General features: G+C 37.3%; 2 protein-coding genes across 2 annotated transcripts in view; one reads left to right on the top strand and one right to left on the bottom strand.

The window, feature by feature from the left end:
• Window positions 1-18716, bottom strand: part of LOC140447769 (LIM domain only protein 3) — a 1475576-nt gene that overhangs the window by 446143 nt on the left and 1010717 nt on the right. The gene's annotated exons all lie outside the window — the stretch shown is intronic.
• On the top strand, window positions 14945-15655 carry LOC140449000 (uncharacterized). The gene has a single exon (XM_072542140.1). It carries the CDS (start codon window positions 14945-14947, stop codon window positions 15653-15655), a length of 711 nt encoding a protein of 236 aa, XP_072398241.1.

The raw sequence follows: 18716 nt of genomic DNA, 5'->3' as shown, positions 1-18716 counted from the left end.
CTGGCTATATAATAACGGATTGGCTGTTGTCGACTTTTCTGAAGATACCAAAAAAAGTAAATGCGAAAAAATGTAGTGACTACCGAACCATAACCTTGGAACCCGATAAGCATCATGAGGTTCAGGTGGCAGGTTATGGTACAGAGACGCAGAGATGTCGGCCATCTAATTTGTATGTGTTTTATTGACTTTGAGAAGGCCTTTGGTCAAGTATTACATACCGAAATGATAGCCATGCTTCAATAGGTAGGTATTGATGATAAAGACCTACGTATAATTAGAAATCTTTACCGATATTAGCGTGCTAATATTAGGACTGGCCAGGATAATTCTGAAGAGCTTCAAATACGAAAAGGAGTAAGACAGGGCTGCATTTTGTCCCCAGTAATATTTAACATCTATTCAGCATTTGTTTTTAAAAAATCATTGGATAATGTTTAATGTGGTATCAAAATGAATGGTATCAATATTGATAATTTGAGGTTTGCGAATGACACGATGTTAATTGCAAATAATACGAAGATCTTCAATATCTGATTAATATGATTATCACAACGTGTGATGAATATGTACTGAAGCTAAGTATCACAAAGACAAAGGTCATCGTTGTCAGTAAAACGCCAATACAACCAGAAGTGATGCAGCTGACTTAGAACAACAGAGAGAACGTTGGAGAGAACCAATGCTACCACTTATCTTGGTTGTTATCTAAATGAGAACTAGGACATGTGCAAATAGATTGGAATACGCATAAAAATGCCAGAGCGGCACTTTTTAAGGTAAAGAAAATCCTATGTGGAAAAAATATTACTTTAAGACTGAAAATTAGATTAGTAAGATGTTATGTGTTCTTTATTCTTTTATCAGATGTCTAAGGTTGGATTTTAACAGATAAACTTCTAAGAAAACTTGAAGCCTTGGAAATTCTGGGAAGAAGAAGAAGAAGAAGCTTTGATCGTTACTTGATTTAAATTTATTTTATCTAAAACTTGTGTCTTCAACACTTTTCACCACAAAATTTATTATAATTGATTATCACTACAAGTTATGGGTACAGTGACCAAACAATAAACAAAATTTTAAAACAAAAACTACATAGAAAGAAAACCCTGAAATTAGTATTTCCAAAACCAGAGAAAAAACCCAGTACTTTCTGCTCGATTACATATACAGACAAGATATCAACAAAAATAACCAAACACATAAAAAAGAAAGGAATAACGCCAGCCTTCAGAACAAACAACAACTTCTTCTTCTTCTTGATGTGCCTATCCGTTACGAATGTTGGCGATCATCATGGCAATCTTTATCTTATATGCAGCAGTGCGGAAAAGCTGCACAGATGTTATATTGAACCAGATTCTGAGGTTCTTTAACCAAGATGTTCTTCTTCTTCCTGGACCTCGTTCTCCAAATATTTTTCCTTGCAGAATGGCTTGAAGGAGAGTATATCTGGATTCATTTCGCATAATATGTCCGAAGAACTGTAACTTTCGAGATTTGATGGTGGTCAGTACCTCTCGGTTCTTATTCATTCTTCTGAGGACCTCCTCATTTTAGACTCGGTCAGTCCACGGAATTTTAAGCATTCTCCGATATAGCCACATCTCAAATGCTTCCAGATTTCTGCACATATCTTCGTTCAAGGTCCACGAATTCAACACCATAAAAAAGGACAGAGAAGACGTAGCATTGCAGCATTCTTACTTTTGTATAAAGAGAGAGGTTGTGACTCTTGAAGAAGGCCACCATTCGATTAAAGATGGATCTAGCTTTTCCGATGCGTGCTCTAATCTCCTTATTGTTGGTACATTCTTTATTTATTATGGTGCCGAGGTAGTTGTAGTGCGCCACTCTTTCTACAGGGGATTGGTTGACGTAGAGTTGAGCTTTTGTTATTCTTTTCTTGCTAATTATCATAAGCTTTGTCTTCTTAACGTTTATATTGAGTCCATATCGTTGACTATAATACGTAATTTTGTTCATAAGAACTTGTAGGTCTTCTAAGTTGTCCGCAAATACTATGGTGTCATCTGCATATCTAATGTTGTTTAACCGGTAACCATTTATTAGAATACCTTTTTCAGTTTCGCTGAACACAGCCTTGCCTCACTCCGCGCATGATTTTCACATAGGCAGTGTGTTCACCTTCAACTCTGAGATTTGCTGCCTGATTCCCGTAGAGACTTCTAATTATTTTCAGATCTTGGTTTTTAATTCCTGTTTATTTTAGTATTTGCATCATTTTGGCATGCTGTACTCGATCAAACGCTTTCTCGTAATCAACCAGACATGCGTATACGTCGCAGTTGACATCTCTACATCTCTGGAATAAGACTTGTATCGAGAACAAAGCCTCCCTGGTACCAATAGCATTTGTGAACCCGAACTGGTTGGGGAAAATTTGACTTTCACACAGCTTGTAGATTCTCTTATGAATTATCTTTGGGAACAATTTTAGGAGATGACTCATGAGGCTTATAGTATGGTATTCTTCGCATTTTTTGGCTTCTGGTTTTTTTTGAAAGTGCAATAAATTCAGATTTTAGCCATTTTGTTGGTATTTCTCCAGAGTTGAATATCTTTGCGATTATTGCTATTGATTCGTTGTCCATTAGTTTGAGTAGTTATGCTTGTATATTATGTATATTATCAGGGCCTGCCGGTTTGCCATCCTTTAACTGTGTTATTCCGGAGTAAACTTCCTGCTGTAATATTTTTGGTCTATCATTTACTTCTTCTTCTAGCTCAAAGGTGTTATCTCTTTGGTCTTCAAATAGTTTTTCTAGATATTCTTTCCACGTGCTTATTTTACTCTGTTTGTCCAAGATGATGTTTCCGTCAGAATCAGTTATATGTCCTTTTCCTATGTACATTGTGACTATCGCACATTGTCTGCAGAGTCTTAATTTCTTCGCATCTTTCCCTTGCTTCTTTTTCTTTCCCTTCTCTGATTTTCATTTTTATTATATATATATATATATATATATATATATATATATATATATATATATATATATTATTGTGATATTTAAAGTCTTGGTGCGCCAAACAATAATTAGCTAATTAATTTTTTTGATTAATTAAAATTATTTAAATGATATGATTATGACTCTATCACAATTTTTAATTCTTTTATCTCAGGGTTAAATTCGTGCTTCAATATCTATGCTATTACATGTGAAAGGTAAGGTCCAGAGAATACCGGAATAATAAAAAACACATATGATCTAACACTATATATTGAAATAAAAATAATGAAATAATTCACACTCAAAAGTTTTCAATAAACAAATCTCATATAAGGATTCTCAAAATTTTGTTCTCCGTACGTGAACAATCAAAATTTATGGTACAAACAATATTAATTGAAAACTCAAAATCCCAAACTATTCTAACTCTCCTAATCAAAATATTTATATCCTTTCTAAATTACGAGTAAAAATTGTGTTATCAATAAAAGAAAAAAAACTGCAGAAAACAAAAATATCTCTCTCTGATGATGAGTGGTCCAAATCCTTGTTCCTTGTAGACTGTATTATCTCCTCTCAACCGCTCCCTATGTAATCAGCAATCTTACAACAGATTGTTGCAAGTATATCGTCCTTAATGATCTCCTTCAAAAGCAAAAATCATTCAAATTATGATAGCCTTTCTCCTCTCGATAAACTGAATCTCTCGTTGGCCCGAGTGAAAAATGACTCTTGGAATATCTTCTCTTTACGATAAACTGAATCTCTCGTTGGCCTGAACAGTGACTCTTGGAATATAAGTAGGAAAATATGACTTACAATATTTTGCTGCTTCAGCTTCTGTCAGATACACTAACTCCACAAAAACTCACTAACATTCAACACTACTGCTTGCTACTTCTTTGGAACCACCAGAGAACAATCACTGTTCCTCTTACAGACTTGGAAAATCAACTGACTATATCTTTTCTCTCTCCTCAATCTCGCTAAACTTTTTCCTACATACTTATCCCACCTTTTTCAATCTCCGCCAATCACAACTCGTCACAATTCCCCCATTTTTTCATTTCGATAACAAACAAATTTTTACCTATACTTATAAATTTCCTAAAACTTATTTACAAATAATATTTTTCTATAATTCTTAAAAACTAACAAAAACCACTTTCTATAATCCCTTCTATTGTCTTTAATCACTGCATTAATGTATTTTGAAAAACCCCGTTCAATTGTCTGTGGCTTTCACTTAAACTTATGCGGGTCACTCAAGTATAACAAAGAAATAATTTATGCAAAGCTTACACTATGTTTAGTACAGGAAATCCAAGGATTTAATAACTTTCCTTCTCCGAAATGTTTGTTGGATATTATCCTACTTATCTGAATTATTTTAATGTTTTTGAACTTTATTTTTAAACAAACCAATATTTTTCTCGATTTTACATATCATAACAAATCCCCGCCATTTGATCTGCCGAAAACTCTTTGTTAAATTTTAAAAATGACAAAAGTTTTCTAGGATCAAATTATTTCACTATGTTATTAAAATCTATTCATGATATTGATAGATGTCGTGAATGTTAAAAATACCCCGTATATTTCTTGTCTCTATGTGCGCTAATTCATAACTATTTACCCCATTTTCCGTATTGACCCTATATGGACCTTCAAATATCGGCATAAATTTAGCACAAATACCATTTTGTAAATTCGACACCCTCAGTGCCTTCACTAAGACTTTATCTCCTTTCTGGAATTTGATCGGCCTTCTTCTTCGGGTTCTCTCTTGTCTTTGGAGATATTTCTCTCCACTTCGTCTCAATCTTCTTTGAACCAATTCGATCACTTCTTCGTATTGTTTGGGGGCGGTGTCTTCCCACGATCTTGTAGGCATTGTTCCTTTCATTATATATAAAGGCGTCTCTTTGGTAACCGTATTTGGAGCACAATTCAAATAGGTCTCGATCTCAAACACTTTTCTGTCCCAATGTCGATGATGTTCTTCCGCGGCAATTCGTAGAAATTTTGTGACTTCTTGTATAAAACGCTCCGATGGGTTGCTCTGCGGATGACGGATGCTTATAAATTTTGTATCGATGCCTCTCTCTCTTAATTCCCTTTTAAAACGTTCGTTCCTAAAATATGTCGCATTGTCCAATAAAATATTGTCTGGTCTTCCCACCGTTTCTATAAAATTGTCTATCTTCCTAAGTATTTCAATTCCTTTTGTGGTTCTGCATGCGTACAATTTAACATATTTTGAGAAAAGATCCACCATAACTAATATGTGTTTATTCCTTTGAGTTGTTGGTATCAAATCGCTCAACATATCAATAGCAACAATATCCAGTTTCTTCCGAGCTACGACGTTTTTTGTGACGTTTTCATTTTTAAAGTTCCTACTTTTACACTTTTGGCATGTCACACAATTTCGAGTCACCTCCTTGGCTATTGTATAGTCCTGTCGACAAATGTAGTTCTCCCTGAACATAAGCCACACCTTTCTACTTCCAATATGTCCGTTGTCACAGTGTAACTTTAAAAAAACTTCTTTTGCCATTTGCTCCGTGATTACATAGAGTTCTTTACCATCGACCCTCTTAAAATATAGGTTATTTTCTTGTTCAGCCCTTTGCTTTTCTCTTTCATTCAATTCTTCCTGATTTTCCCTGATTTTGGCCAACGAAAATAAGCCTGCTTCTTCTCTCATTATGTTCATGCCTACGTGGAGAGTTTTGTGATCCTCTTTGCGGAATTGTTCATCTCTCGTCAACGCATCAGCCAAAATATTGTCCGTTCCTTTGATATATTTAAATTCAAAATCATATTCTTGGAGTAAAAGAATGTCCCTATGAATTCTATTATTTACCAACCTATTTTTCATTATGTGTATCAACGCTGCGTGGTCCGTTTCAATGGTGAATCTTGCCCCAAGTAGGTAAAAACGTAATTTGTTTACACAAAATAACACACTGGCAAACTCTAATTCAGTAACGCTGTATTTTCTCTCATACGTTTTGGTTACACGGGAAACAAAACATATTGGCACCTCTATATCGTCTTGTATCTGTGATAACACCCCTGCAAATTTTTTTATGGAAGCATCGGTCCTGAGAATGAAAGGTTGCTCATATCTTGGGTGGTGCACTCTTACAGCTGTGGAAAACGCTCCTTTTAAATTTTTGAAAGCGATTTCTTGTTCCGTTCCCCATTTCCATCTGACATTTTTCTTAAGTAATGCTATTAGCGGTATTTCTTTTGTACTGAGGTCTGGTATCAGCTTTTTGAAATAGTTTACCATTCCTAAAAATCCCCGCAAAGTTTTTAAATTGGTTGGCCTAGGGTAGTTGTTTATGACTTCGATTCTATCTTCTGCAAGACTAATCCCTTTTGTGTCTAATTTGAATCCTAAATACAATACCTCTTTTTGGAAAAACTGACACTTTTGAATATTTAATTTTAATCCGGCTTGATCAAGTTCTTCGAGAACAGTATGAATATGTCGTAGATGGCTTGTTATATCCGGTGAGAAAATTAATAAATCATCTATGTAATGTACAACAAATTCTCCATGCCTATTTAAAATTGTGTGTAATGCGCGAACCAAAGCAGCGCATGCACTTTGTAGTCCAAATGGTACTACCCTAAATCGGTACACCACTCCGTCGATAGAAAAAGCGGTATAATTTCGACACTTTTCTGCCAAAGGTATTAACCAAAAACTGTGTTTCAAATCGATTTTGGAGAAAATGTGTGATCCTGTGATTCGTCCAAAAATGGCTTCTATGTTCAAAGGCGCTTCGTATTGCGCGATTGTGTGCGAATTAATGTTTCTTGCATCTAAACATAATCGCAAATCACCATTTGATTTTTTTACGCATACTATCGGGTTGATATATGGAGAGTCACATCTTTCGATCACCTTGTCTTTGATCATATTTTCAATTTCCTGTCCGACGCTTTGCCTGTATTTATACGGGATTGGATATGTTTTCGATTTAAAATTTTCTAAGTTTTTAACTTTAAAAGAATGTTCATAATTTTTAGCCACTCGGCTTTCTTCATTAATAAGATCTCCATAATTTTCTAAAATCTTCTCTATTTCCTTCTCCATGTTTTCTCCACATATTATTTTTCTTTCATCCTCAGTTTGTTCACATGTGTTCACTGTCCGTATTACTTCTTCACAAAATTCTGGATTCTCGTCCATAATTGCCATTTCTTCTCTGTCCTCTTCCGTTATTTCTTCTTCTATTTTTTCTTTATCTTTAATTTCTATCTGGTATTCCGAGCACCATGTTTCGGCTCCTTTCATTTTTCTGCTTATAACTTCCTTTTTTTCCTGCTTTCTTTTCGAACTCTTCTTCTTTTTTTTTATTCTCTTTTCCTCTTCGGATTGATTTTTTTCTTGAGCTTTCGATTTATCCTCTACCGTCATATTGATTTCTTTATGTTTTTCTTGTCCATTTATCCTTTCAGAAAATTTTCTCCTGTCTGTTTCCTTTTCTTCTTCTATGTTGTCTGGTTCTGCTCTGATTTCCAGTTGATTTTCCGAAAAATTGATGGTGATATGTTTTTCACTCAATTCATCAATTCCCGCTATCATATCATGATTTAGATCTTCGATCACCACACATTGCATAATATAGAATTGGTCTCCCACTCTGATCCGTACTCCTAAACCTTCGTTTACTGTCGTCAATTTTTTATTATTTGCACCCACTAAAGCCACCCTCGGAATCTTATACACAAATCTGTCCATATTTAATTCTTTTACTAGTTTTTTATTGATTAACGAAATTTCCGATCCAGAATCAATCAGAATTTTAATCGCTTTATGTTTTATAAATGCATCTAAAAAAATTAGACTGGAATTAGAATTTTGTTTTTCGTTTCCCGCCAACTGTATAAACTCTCTCGGGTGACAAAATATACCGGAGAGTTTTTTACTTTTGTTTAGTGGATGCCTTATTGAAAATCCTGTCTGGATTTATTGAATACTTCTTCTTCCTCTTTTTCTATTGCTACATGATTCATCTCTCTTCTGTTTTGTCGTTGGAATCTCTGATTATTTCTATCGTCCCTTTGTTCGTTCGTATTCCTATTCGGAGAATTTTGTGCATCTCTATTCCTGTTGTGATTTTCATTTGTTCTATTTTGTGTATCATTCCGGTTATCGTAATTTTGTTGTCTATTGTAATTATTGTAATTTCTCGGCCTATATTCGTTTGTTGATCTGGGATGTCGGTTTCTCTGGTCATAATTTGATGAATACCTTCTTTCCGGTCCATTATATTGGTCATGTTGTCTTCTATTTCTCATTTCTTTTCTTTTCGCTTCTTTTAATTGAAGGAATTGGCACAAACTATCAATATCTTGATAGTTTCTCAAAATCACGTGATCTTCCAACGTTTCCTCAAAATGTCTGCTGATCATTTCTACCAGCTGTTCGGTAGAATATTTGTATTCTAGATATTTTGAATTGTTATATATCTGCAAAGCATATCTTTCTTCAGATATTCCCATTTTTTCGTGATATTTTCCATTCTATAGCTCTTGGTTGATTTCTCTCTGTTTATTTTTCCCCCAGAAATAGTTGAGAAATTTATTTTCAAAATCTGTCCAATTTTCAAACTCATCTTCCTTGCTTTCATACCATAACGCTGCTCCTTCTTTCAAATGGTTTCTAATTGTTTCTTTGCAATCGTCAAAATATCTAATATGTTGTAATTTGGTTTTCAAATTTTTAACAAACGGTACTGGGTGTGTTTTCCGAATATCCCCGCCAAACTGTATTTTTATGTCACCCGGACTTTGGATGAGTACTTCTCTCCTGTCTCCCATATCTCGTTGTTTTCTGATATCCTCAATTTGTTTTTCTATTTCTTTCTTGTCTTCTTGTAAAGCCATTTCAAATTTTGTTTCTAACTGTTCTAATTCCTTTTTCTGTACAGTCTTAATATCTTTCATTTTAGTTTCTATTTCTTCTCTCTGCATCTCTAGTTTCCTCTCTGTTTCTTCTCTGACTTTTTCTAAACAGACTTTTACCTCATTTTCATATTTGTCCAAACGCTTTTCCATTTTTCTATCATTTTCTTCTAATTTTTGTTCATAGTTTTCCAAACGCTGCTCTATATTTCTGTTATTTAGTTCTATTGTTTGTTTTGTTTCTTGTTGATTTCTATCCATTTTTAGTGACTGGAGTTGCATTAGTTGTAATATTTTATCTATTCCTGATAGTTCTTTTCTCTCCTCAACTATTGTCACATTTCCTTCATTATCCGATACTTCTTCCAAAATTGTTTCATCTTCTCTGTTATCCTCCTTCCTTTCCTGCATTTTACTTTGTCTCCTTGTGACAGACATGTTGTTACTTTTTGTTATTGTTTTTGTCTCCGCCAAATGTGAAATTTTACAACACTCTATATGTTTCAGAACACGACAATATTTCTCCCCAAATGTATTAAATTTTCACGACAAATATCAAATATGCAATCAGTAAAATTCAAATAATTCAAAATAAATATCAAATGTACGATTGGTAAAGAAAATAAAATCAAATAATTCAATAGCAGTAAATATCCACTAACTACGATCAAACAATAAATCAAATTTATATTCCCTGGAAAAATTGTCAAAATACTTTCAAATTCAAATTATCTCAATGTTATATGTTTTTATCTCTGGATCACCTGTACTTATTCCAGATCTCTTTCCCTTCCTTCAAATGTAAAGCTGCGATATTTTCAAGCCCCACGTTTTGGAAGCCAGTTATTGTGATATTTAAAGTCTTGGTGCGCCAAGCAATAATTAGCTAATTAATTTTTTTGATTAATTAAAATTATTTAAATGATATGATTATGACTCTATCACAATTTTTAATTCTTTTATCTCAGGGTTAAATTCGTGCTTCAATATCTATGCTATTACATGTGAAAGGTAAGGTCCAGAGAATACCGGAATAATAAAAAACACATATGATCTAACACTATATATTGAAATAAAAATAATAAAATAATTCACACTCAAAAGTTTTCAATAAACAAATCTCATATAAGGATTCTCAAAATTTTGTTCTCCGTACGTGAACAATCAAAATTTATGGTACAAACAATATTAATTGAAAACTCAAAATCCCAAACTATTCTAACTCTCCTAATCAAAATATTTATATCCTTTCTAAATTACGAGTAAAAATTGTGTTATCAATAAAAGAAAAAAAACTGCAGAAAACAAAAATATCTCTCTCTGATGATGAGTGGTCCAAATCCTTGTTCCTTGTAGACTGTATTATCTCCTCTCAACCGCTCCCTATGTAATCAGCAATCTTACAACAGATTGTTGCAAGTATATCGTCCTTAATGATCTCCTTCAAAAGCAAAAATCATTCAAATTATGATAGCCTTTCTCCTCTCGATAAACTGAATCTCTCGTTGGCCCGAGTGAAAAATGACTCTTGGAATATCTTCTCTTTACGATAAACTGAATCTCTCGTTGGCCTGAACAGTGACTCTTGGAATATAAGTAGGAAAATATGACTTACAATATTTTGCTGCTTCAGCTTCTGTCAGATACACTAACTCCACAAAAACTCACTAACATTCAACACTACTGCTTGCTACTTCTTTGGAACCACCAGAGAACAATCACTGTTCCTCTTACAGACTTGGAAAATCAACTGACTATATCTTTTCTCTCTCCTCAATCTCGCTAAACTTTTTCCTACATACTTATCCCACCTTTTTCAATCTCCGCCAATCACAACTCGTCACAATTCCCCCATTTTTTCATTTCGATAACAAACAAATTTTTACCTATACTTATAAATTTCCTAAAACTTATTTACAAATAATATTTTTCTATAATTCTTAAAAACTAACAAAAACCACTTTCTATAATCCCTTCTATTGTCTTTAATCACTGCATTAATGTATTTTGAAAAACCCCGTTCAATTGTCTGTGGCTTTCACTTAAACTTATGCGGGTCACTCAAGTATAACAAAGAAATAATTTATGCAAAGCTTACACTATGTTTAGTACAGGAAATCCAAGGATTTAATAACTTTCCTTCTCCGAAATGTTTGTTGGATATTATCCTACTTATCTGAATTATTTTAATGTTTTTGAACTTTATTTTTAAACAAACCAATATTTTTCTCGATTTTACATATCATAACAATATATATAGATATATATATATATATATATATATATATATATATATATATATATATATATGTATATATATATATATATCTATATATATATATATATATCTATATATATATATATATATATATATATATATATATATATATATATATATATATATATATATATGGTTTTGTATGTGTCCGGGTCATTTTTGGCTTCTCTTTTCTCGTCCATTAGTTTTAGGAATTTATCTGTCATCCATGATTTTTTCTTCATTAATCTATCTGTCTTTTAAGTGTTTATCCTTTATATTTTGCACTATTTCTGTAATATTTTTGATCGTTTGTTCTACGTTCGATTCGTCTCTAATTGCAGTCACTTGCTCGTTTAATGTGGCTTGGACTCTCATCCTCGTATCAAAGTTTTTCAGCATACGCAGGTCGTCTGATTGTGCTTTCCTTTTCTGCACTGTTTTGAGTTTCTGCACTCGAAATACTCCCACTATTGAAACGTGGTCTGTCTTCAAGTCTGCTCCAGGATAAGTCTTGGCAGATGTAAAGCTGTTTTGGAATCTTTTATTTACTAAAATGTAGTCTATTTGATTCCTAATAATTCTCCCGGGTCTATATTGAGGGGATTTCCACGTGTACAGCTTGCGAGGTGGTGGAACAGAAAATCAGATTCTACATAAGCACTTCACCTTCTAAACCATAATCATGCTTTTAATGAGCAATTTTTCACATTCAAATTAAAGGCCTTAAGCTATCTTTATTAGAATCTATGGAAATTAACAAATTAAAAAACACAGATATAATTCTGTATGACCAATTTGAGACAAACAGTTCTCCCCTCCTCAACGTATTCAGTTATAGACTATAAAGTGTAAACGCATACCAAAAATAGATCACATGAGAAAGGCCGAAACAGCTTAAGTGATAATAAACTATAATCGTTGAATAAGCGTTGAAAATAAAAGTTTTCAGTATTTTCTTGTTAGACATGAATATTTTCTGCCATTAATTCATCTACATATCTTAAGTTACAATAATGATACTACCCCTTTACTTACTCTTCAGCTATACTTTATCTAGTGCCTCTTATTTCCGAGGACAATTTGCATTTCCATATTTTCGAGAGAAAGAATGCACCTTTGTAGTATCTTTCGTTTAATTTTTAATATTTTATTATCTATCTGGGTCTTCTTTGGTAATAATTGCAATAAAAGTGAAAGTTATCCAGTCCTTCGGTTTTCTTTCCTTACATTGAGCGCATTAAATGGTTACTAACCCTCCCAGGACTGTGATTTTACCTCGTCGCCGGTGGGAGGGCCTAGTAATTAGTCTTGGTCCCTGAAGTTGGTGAGGGGAGCACGACCAGTGAAACCAAGTACAGTCCACCTAGCGTCCTGCGCCGTTGCACAGGGTGGCCGTCGGACTTCGTCTCGGGACGCTGAAAGACGCCGCAATCAGTCCCAATTGCGACGCCTTCCACCTCGCACCTTTCAGTTTCTCCTTTTTTCTCTCCCCTTTTCTCCTCTTCCACAGGAGAAAACCAAAAATCCGACGGAGTAAACCAGCGGAAAAAAATCCGGAATCTAAGGTGTTAGACACCGTGCCGAAGGATGAATGACCACACGACACGTGGCCATGAACGGTCTCCTCGGGATACCTGGCGAACCTCCGTTGTATGTAGCCTTACCATCACATGCGGGGCTCTGTGGTGGCGGAAATACTATTTCCCTAGCTACTCTTGGGATCAAAAATGATACCAATTGCAAAAAACTTAAAAACCGCGGGCGACCCGAGCGGTAATTCGGGAAGACAAACAGACTACTTCAGGAAGAGAACCAGTTCTCTACCGGATGAAAACATATTTAAACGGAAGGCTTCCCAAGAAAATTTTGAATGGGATATATATAAGAAGAAGACCTGCAGCGAGGCGGTTGAGCTGCTTGACTATTTAGAGGATGTTGGCAAACAATTATTTGAACTCACCGGACTTATCTCGGAATTCCCGAATACAGCAAGGCCGATAAAGGAGATCCATAGGCATCTTACAAAAAGACACGCTTTACAGAAGATGAAGCATTTTAGGAAATGGCTCCAGACACACTCGACTGAGCCTGTGGAGCGGATGACAGTAGATACGGAAACACAGGTGGGCACTTCTGAAACCATGACAGTACCCAAACCTGCTACGGCGGAATGTGGAACACAAACGGATGCCTGGCACGGCCCTTCCGGGGCAATCAAGGTGAGGAGCCTCGAAGGAGTCGATACTTACGCCGACTTTCAGAGGCACGTTCGCTACGGCTGGCCTGAAAATATCTTTAGAAAGACAACCATTGAAATATCGAACCCGTTGGACTCCAAGTGCGGCGTTAAGGTCGTAGCTCTGGAGCCAAATGATCCAACAATGACCCACTCAATACAAAGATTATACCGGGACCGCTACCCCGACCTTCCCACCCTCGAAAGAGACTTGGAGGTGTTGGAACATTCCACGACGGTTAGACGAGGCGGAGAAAGAAAAACAAAGACAGAGAAAGTCATCAAATTACGAGCCGGCACACCCGAACAACTCTGGGGCGGTCTTGAGCGTGTAAGAGAAAAAACGAATTCCGAGGACTCTGTGGCTCTCCATCATGTGAACTATATGCCGGTAATGGAGTTGCGCAAGATGGCAGAAGCGATCTTTGCTTCCACCACAGGAACTACCGTTCAGATATTTACTACGGCTACGCGTCGAGAAAGGCCAACGTACGGTTTCATCGTATCCAAAAAGGACACGTCTTACTCCCAACTCTTAGAGGGAGTGGAGAAGGCCGTAAAAAAGACGGAGGCAAGGGAGGCTATTCGTAGCTTGCGCAGTACCCGGGACGGGAACCTCTTAATAACCATGGACAAGGACCAGGGGGCGGTCTCGATATTAAAAAAGGCCTTCTCAGATAAAGAAAGTGGTTTCACGGCGAAATTGGTGGGAACCGAAAAGCAGACAATCATTCACTTAAGAGGAATGACGGAGAGCACACAAGAGGAGGATATAAAGCGGGCTATAATACAAGAAACTGGCAGGTGGGATCCTAGTTTCACCATTAAACAGATACGCCCGATGCGGAACAACACTAAAGCAGCCACGGTCGTCCTTACCGCACAAGCAGCAAGGAGGATTTTAGACCTCCGGCATATGAAGGTGGGACTCGTACGCTGCGAGGTGGAACGCAGGTACATAGTAGAGAGATGCCAACGCTGCTGGAGCTACCAGCACGATGCGTCGAGGTGTGATGGTCCAGACCGCACCGGACACTGTCATAGGTGCGGAAAGGAGGGTCACATGCACAGAGGCACAGGGCACTGGGCACAGAGTAAGTGCCCAGCCTTTCGGGAAGCTCTCCAGAGAGCTAGACAGGCCGAACGCCCACGGAATACCGAGCCCCTGCCCCCCCACAGCCGTACCAGCCTTCCCCAAAAACGGAGGCTTTGACAATGGAAACGGATCAAGAACAAGGACACTCAAACCAGGAACCAAGGCTTACGGACCCATCCCCCTTTGCCGAGGAGTTAAGAAGAACGGACGATCAGGTTTTTATCGAAGTGATCCATTCGTCTTTGATGAACCAATTCAGGTCACTTTGCGACAGCGCCGTAGCGGACCTTGCCCTTGTTAAACCACCCGGTCGCCTACCTACCCCGCCCCCTCCCACCCTGGATGGGGAACTAACATCGGTTCCTACCTCTCAGGGTAGTGTCAATATTGACCCTTGAGATTAAGAAACCCCCCTCACCATGTGACCAAATAGCTAGTGGTATAGACTTACAATGGCTTCGAACGCGTTAAAAAGTCTCAAGATACTGCAGGTAAACATCGGAAGGGCCAAAGCGGCACACGACCTGATACATTCAAAAGCTTTGGAAATAAATGCAGACCTTATTATAGTCCCAGAACCAAACAAAAACATCGTCAGAAAGTTTGGTTGGATCACCGATACACGGTCAGATGTTGCAATCTTCCTGTTGAACAAGAGTGTGCAAATAAAAAAGATTACTAAGAAAGAAGGATTTATTAAAATCAATATGAACGAAGTGGCAATAGTAGCCTGTTATATATCACCGAATATAAACACTACACAATACCAAGACAAGGTAGATGATATCTTCGAAGCGTCACTTACAGAAAAACACGTTATAATCGTTGGTGATGTAAATGCTAAATCTATTCTATGGGGGTCACCAAAAAATGATAACAAGGGGGAAATATGGAATGAAAGGATTTCATCGACCGACGTGGCAGTGTTAAATAACGGTAAATATACCTTTGAAAGAGGTGAATCGCGAAGCCATATAGATATTACCCTAGCATCTAACAACTTTGCCAAAAAAATCACAAACTGGGATGTTCTAGACGAGAGCATCTTCACTCTACATAAGTACATCACATTCGAAATTGGCACTGAGGTCACAACTAAGAACGGCAGAAAGACACTCGAATTCAACAAAGCAAGATTTACGGAACAAATAAGCAACTTATAAGAAGAAACTGCCGACTTTCTCACCTTTAGGAATGCAATTATAAAAGCACACAACCTGAGCAGTAAGAGGAAATATGTCGCATATACCGTACCATACTGGTGGAATGATGAAATCCAACAAAAACGGACAGAATGCCTTAGAATAAGGCGAACCGCACAGCGGAATAGGACACAGCAGACAAAGGACGAATACAAACGCGCCAAACAAGAGCTAAATAAGCCAATCAAGAGAACTAAGCGCACATATTGGCAGAACTTGTGCAAGGCACTAGAGAATGACGTATGGGGCGAAGCTTACAGAATAGTCACCAAAACGCTGAAATTAGTGAATCCGTATAATCTGTGCGATGATAAAAAAATGGAAATTGTGAATACCCTCTTTCCCAATAATCCCACTACAAACTTTGTTATAAATGACCTGTCAAGACGAGGTTAACCTTGCGGAACTCATGAGAGCCGCAGATTCCATTAAAGTAGGTAAATCTCCTGGACCAGATCGTGTGCCACCAGAGGCGATAAAACTATTAACTACATTACAACCAGAACCAGTAAGAGAAATCCTTAATCAGCTACTGACAAGGCAAGAATTCCCCGATCAACTCAAGCTCGCGAGACTTACACTTATACCTAAAACCGGCAAAGATCTGGATGATGCCAGCGCATATCGGCCAATCTGTCTGCTTGACTGCTTAGGAAAACTATACGAGAATCTTGTCAAAAATCGCCTTGAAGACGAGCTGAGGGAAAAAGATATCATCTCAACTAGACAATACGGATTCAGAAAAGCAAAATCAGCTGTAGATGCGATTAAACATATCACAGATACTGTCAGGAGTACAAGGAAAAGATGGGCTGTTTTAGTAATGTTCGATGTGAAGAATGCCTTCAACTCTGCCAACTGGGAGCACATCATAAGCAAATTAGAATCTGCCAAAGTGTAGGGATATTTAATAAACATCATAAAGAGATACTTAAGTAATAGATATCTCTCAGTGGCTAGAAACACAAAAATCAGATTAACAGCCGGCGTACCAGAAGGCTCCGTATTAGGCCCGACGTTATGGAATGTACTGTATAATGGGGTAGTAGACATCGATTACGGTAGAAATCGCATGGCAATAGCATATGCCGACGACCTAGCTATATTAGTAACAGGGGACATGTATCTAGAACTCGTAGACACTGTAAACGACTGCTTTCGTAAAGTAAATAGGTGGATGACGAATAACGACCTGGAACTTGCAGGCAACAAGACCGAAGCGGTTACTCTGAAAGCCCCGAGAGCCGGGCCAGATTTAATATTCTAACTAGGTAGCAATGAGCTAAAAGCAACGAACTGTGCTAAATATCTAGGCATTGATCTAGACAGAGGCCTACGCTTCACGAAACATCTTTCGAGGGTCGTTAAGAAGGCCTACGAACAGACAGCAGCCATCCAGAGAATATTACCCAATATAGGTGGGCCTAGCAGCAACAAGAGAATATTGTACCTACACGTTGTACAATCGACCCTCCTATATGGAACCCCCGTCTGGATAGATGTACTGAGATATAAAAAGTACAAAGACATGATCAATAGAGCACAGAGAAACCCCCTCTCAAAGTTACGAGTGCGTATCGAACCACTTCTACCGTGGCCCTTCAGACAATCGCTGGTACGCTCCCCATTCACCTCTTAGCCAAAGAACGGCATATGCTATATGATAACCGGAACGGTCACTTACCCCAGGAAAGAGCGGCCGTACGAGAGCAACTACTAACAGAATGGCAGATGGAATGGGAGGCACAGACTACAAAAGCTCAATGGACCAAAACTCTAATCCCTGATGTAGTGGCTTGGTACAACTGCAAGTTTAAACGAGTGAATTATTATTTTACACAATTTCTGACTGGACATGGATCTTTTAGGTCTTACACATACGCCATCAAGAAAACCAATGATGACATATGCTCTACATGCGGCGAAAGGGACGACGCTGAGCATTGCATCTTCCAGTGTAATGTTTTCGCCCCCGAACAAAATAGGCTTCACAACAGAATAGGGTTGACAACGCCCAACAACATTTTACAGGTAGCTATGATTAACAAGGAGAACTTCGAAATCATAATAGACCACATAACGGAGATCATGAAAAGAAAGACCACACTTGAAAGGGCTGAACAAGCCAGGTGAGAGAACAGACTACACAATAAATTTATCTTTACCTCACATCGACATAAAGGTGCAAACTTTCCTTTTTGTTTTCACCTTCTTCTTCTTCTTCTTAATTCTATAATAACGTCAGTTTTCCGAACCCCTTTCCCCCTTTTCCTTTGAAAAAGGATTCAGACCCCCCCTAGATGTGTGCCGTTATTAGGTATACATTGTAGGATAAGCCCTAAGACCTTCTGCAAGAACACCCTTCCAGACTGCGCGGGATGTCCCCATGTTTCGTTCTCCAATGAACTCGTCCGGGGATATTCAGCGTCGAAGAGGGGGTGGTTTTAGTTGGTAGGCGACCTGACAGGGGCGCACGATGGGGGCCCGGTTTTCATGTGAACTCCATGCCGTTCTCGTGTGGTCCTGCCTTTTCTGGTTGAATCCAACAGTACTAGGGACACCTTCCCTAGTCGGTTTCGAACCTTTCCACCTCATTCCAAAAAAAAAAAATGGTTACTAAGGACATGCATACTGTCTTCTTCTTCTTCTTCTTCTGTTTTCAATATTTTTGAGTGTTTATACTCTTAGACCAGCACGGAAATTAATAAAAAATGTTGGATCAGAAATAATGCCAAAAGTAACAATTTCAGAGGTAACTACAGCATTGGAAAATATGAAGAGAAATAAAGCTGCAGAAGATAATATTACCACAGATATGATATTAGAAGGAGGTAAGGAACTAATTGCAATTGTAGCTAAGCTTGTGGACAGTTGTTTACATCAGGGCAAAGTCCCTAAGAGCTGGAACAACTCTAAAGTAATCTTATTACACAAGAAAGGTGATAGTCGAAAATTGAAAAACTACAGACCCATCAGCCTACTGTCACACCTGTTTAAAATACTCACCAAAGTCATAACTACT

This window comes from Diabrotica undecimpunctata, chromosome 8 (genome assembly GCF_040954645.1).
Source record: "Diabrotica undecimpunctata isolate CICGRU chromosome 8, icDiaUnde3, whole genome shotgun sequence".
NCBI lineage: Eukaryota > Metazoa > Arthropoda > Insecta > Coleoptera > Chrysomelidae > Diabrotica > Diabrotica undecimpunctata.
The sequence above is the reverse complement of the archived record's forward strand: the minus strand, read 5'-3'. Positions and strand labels throughout refer to the sequence as shown.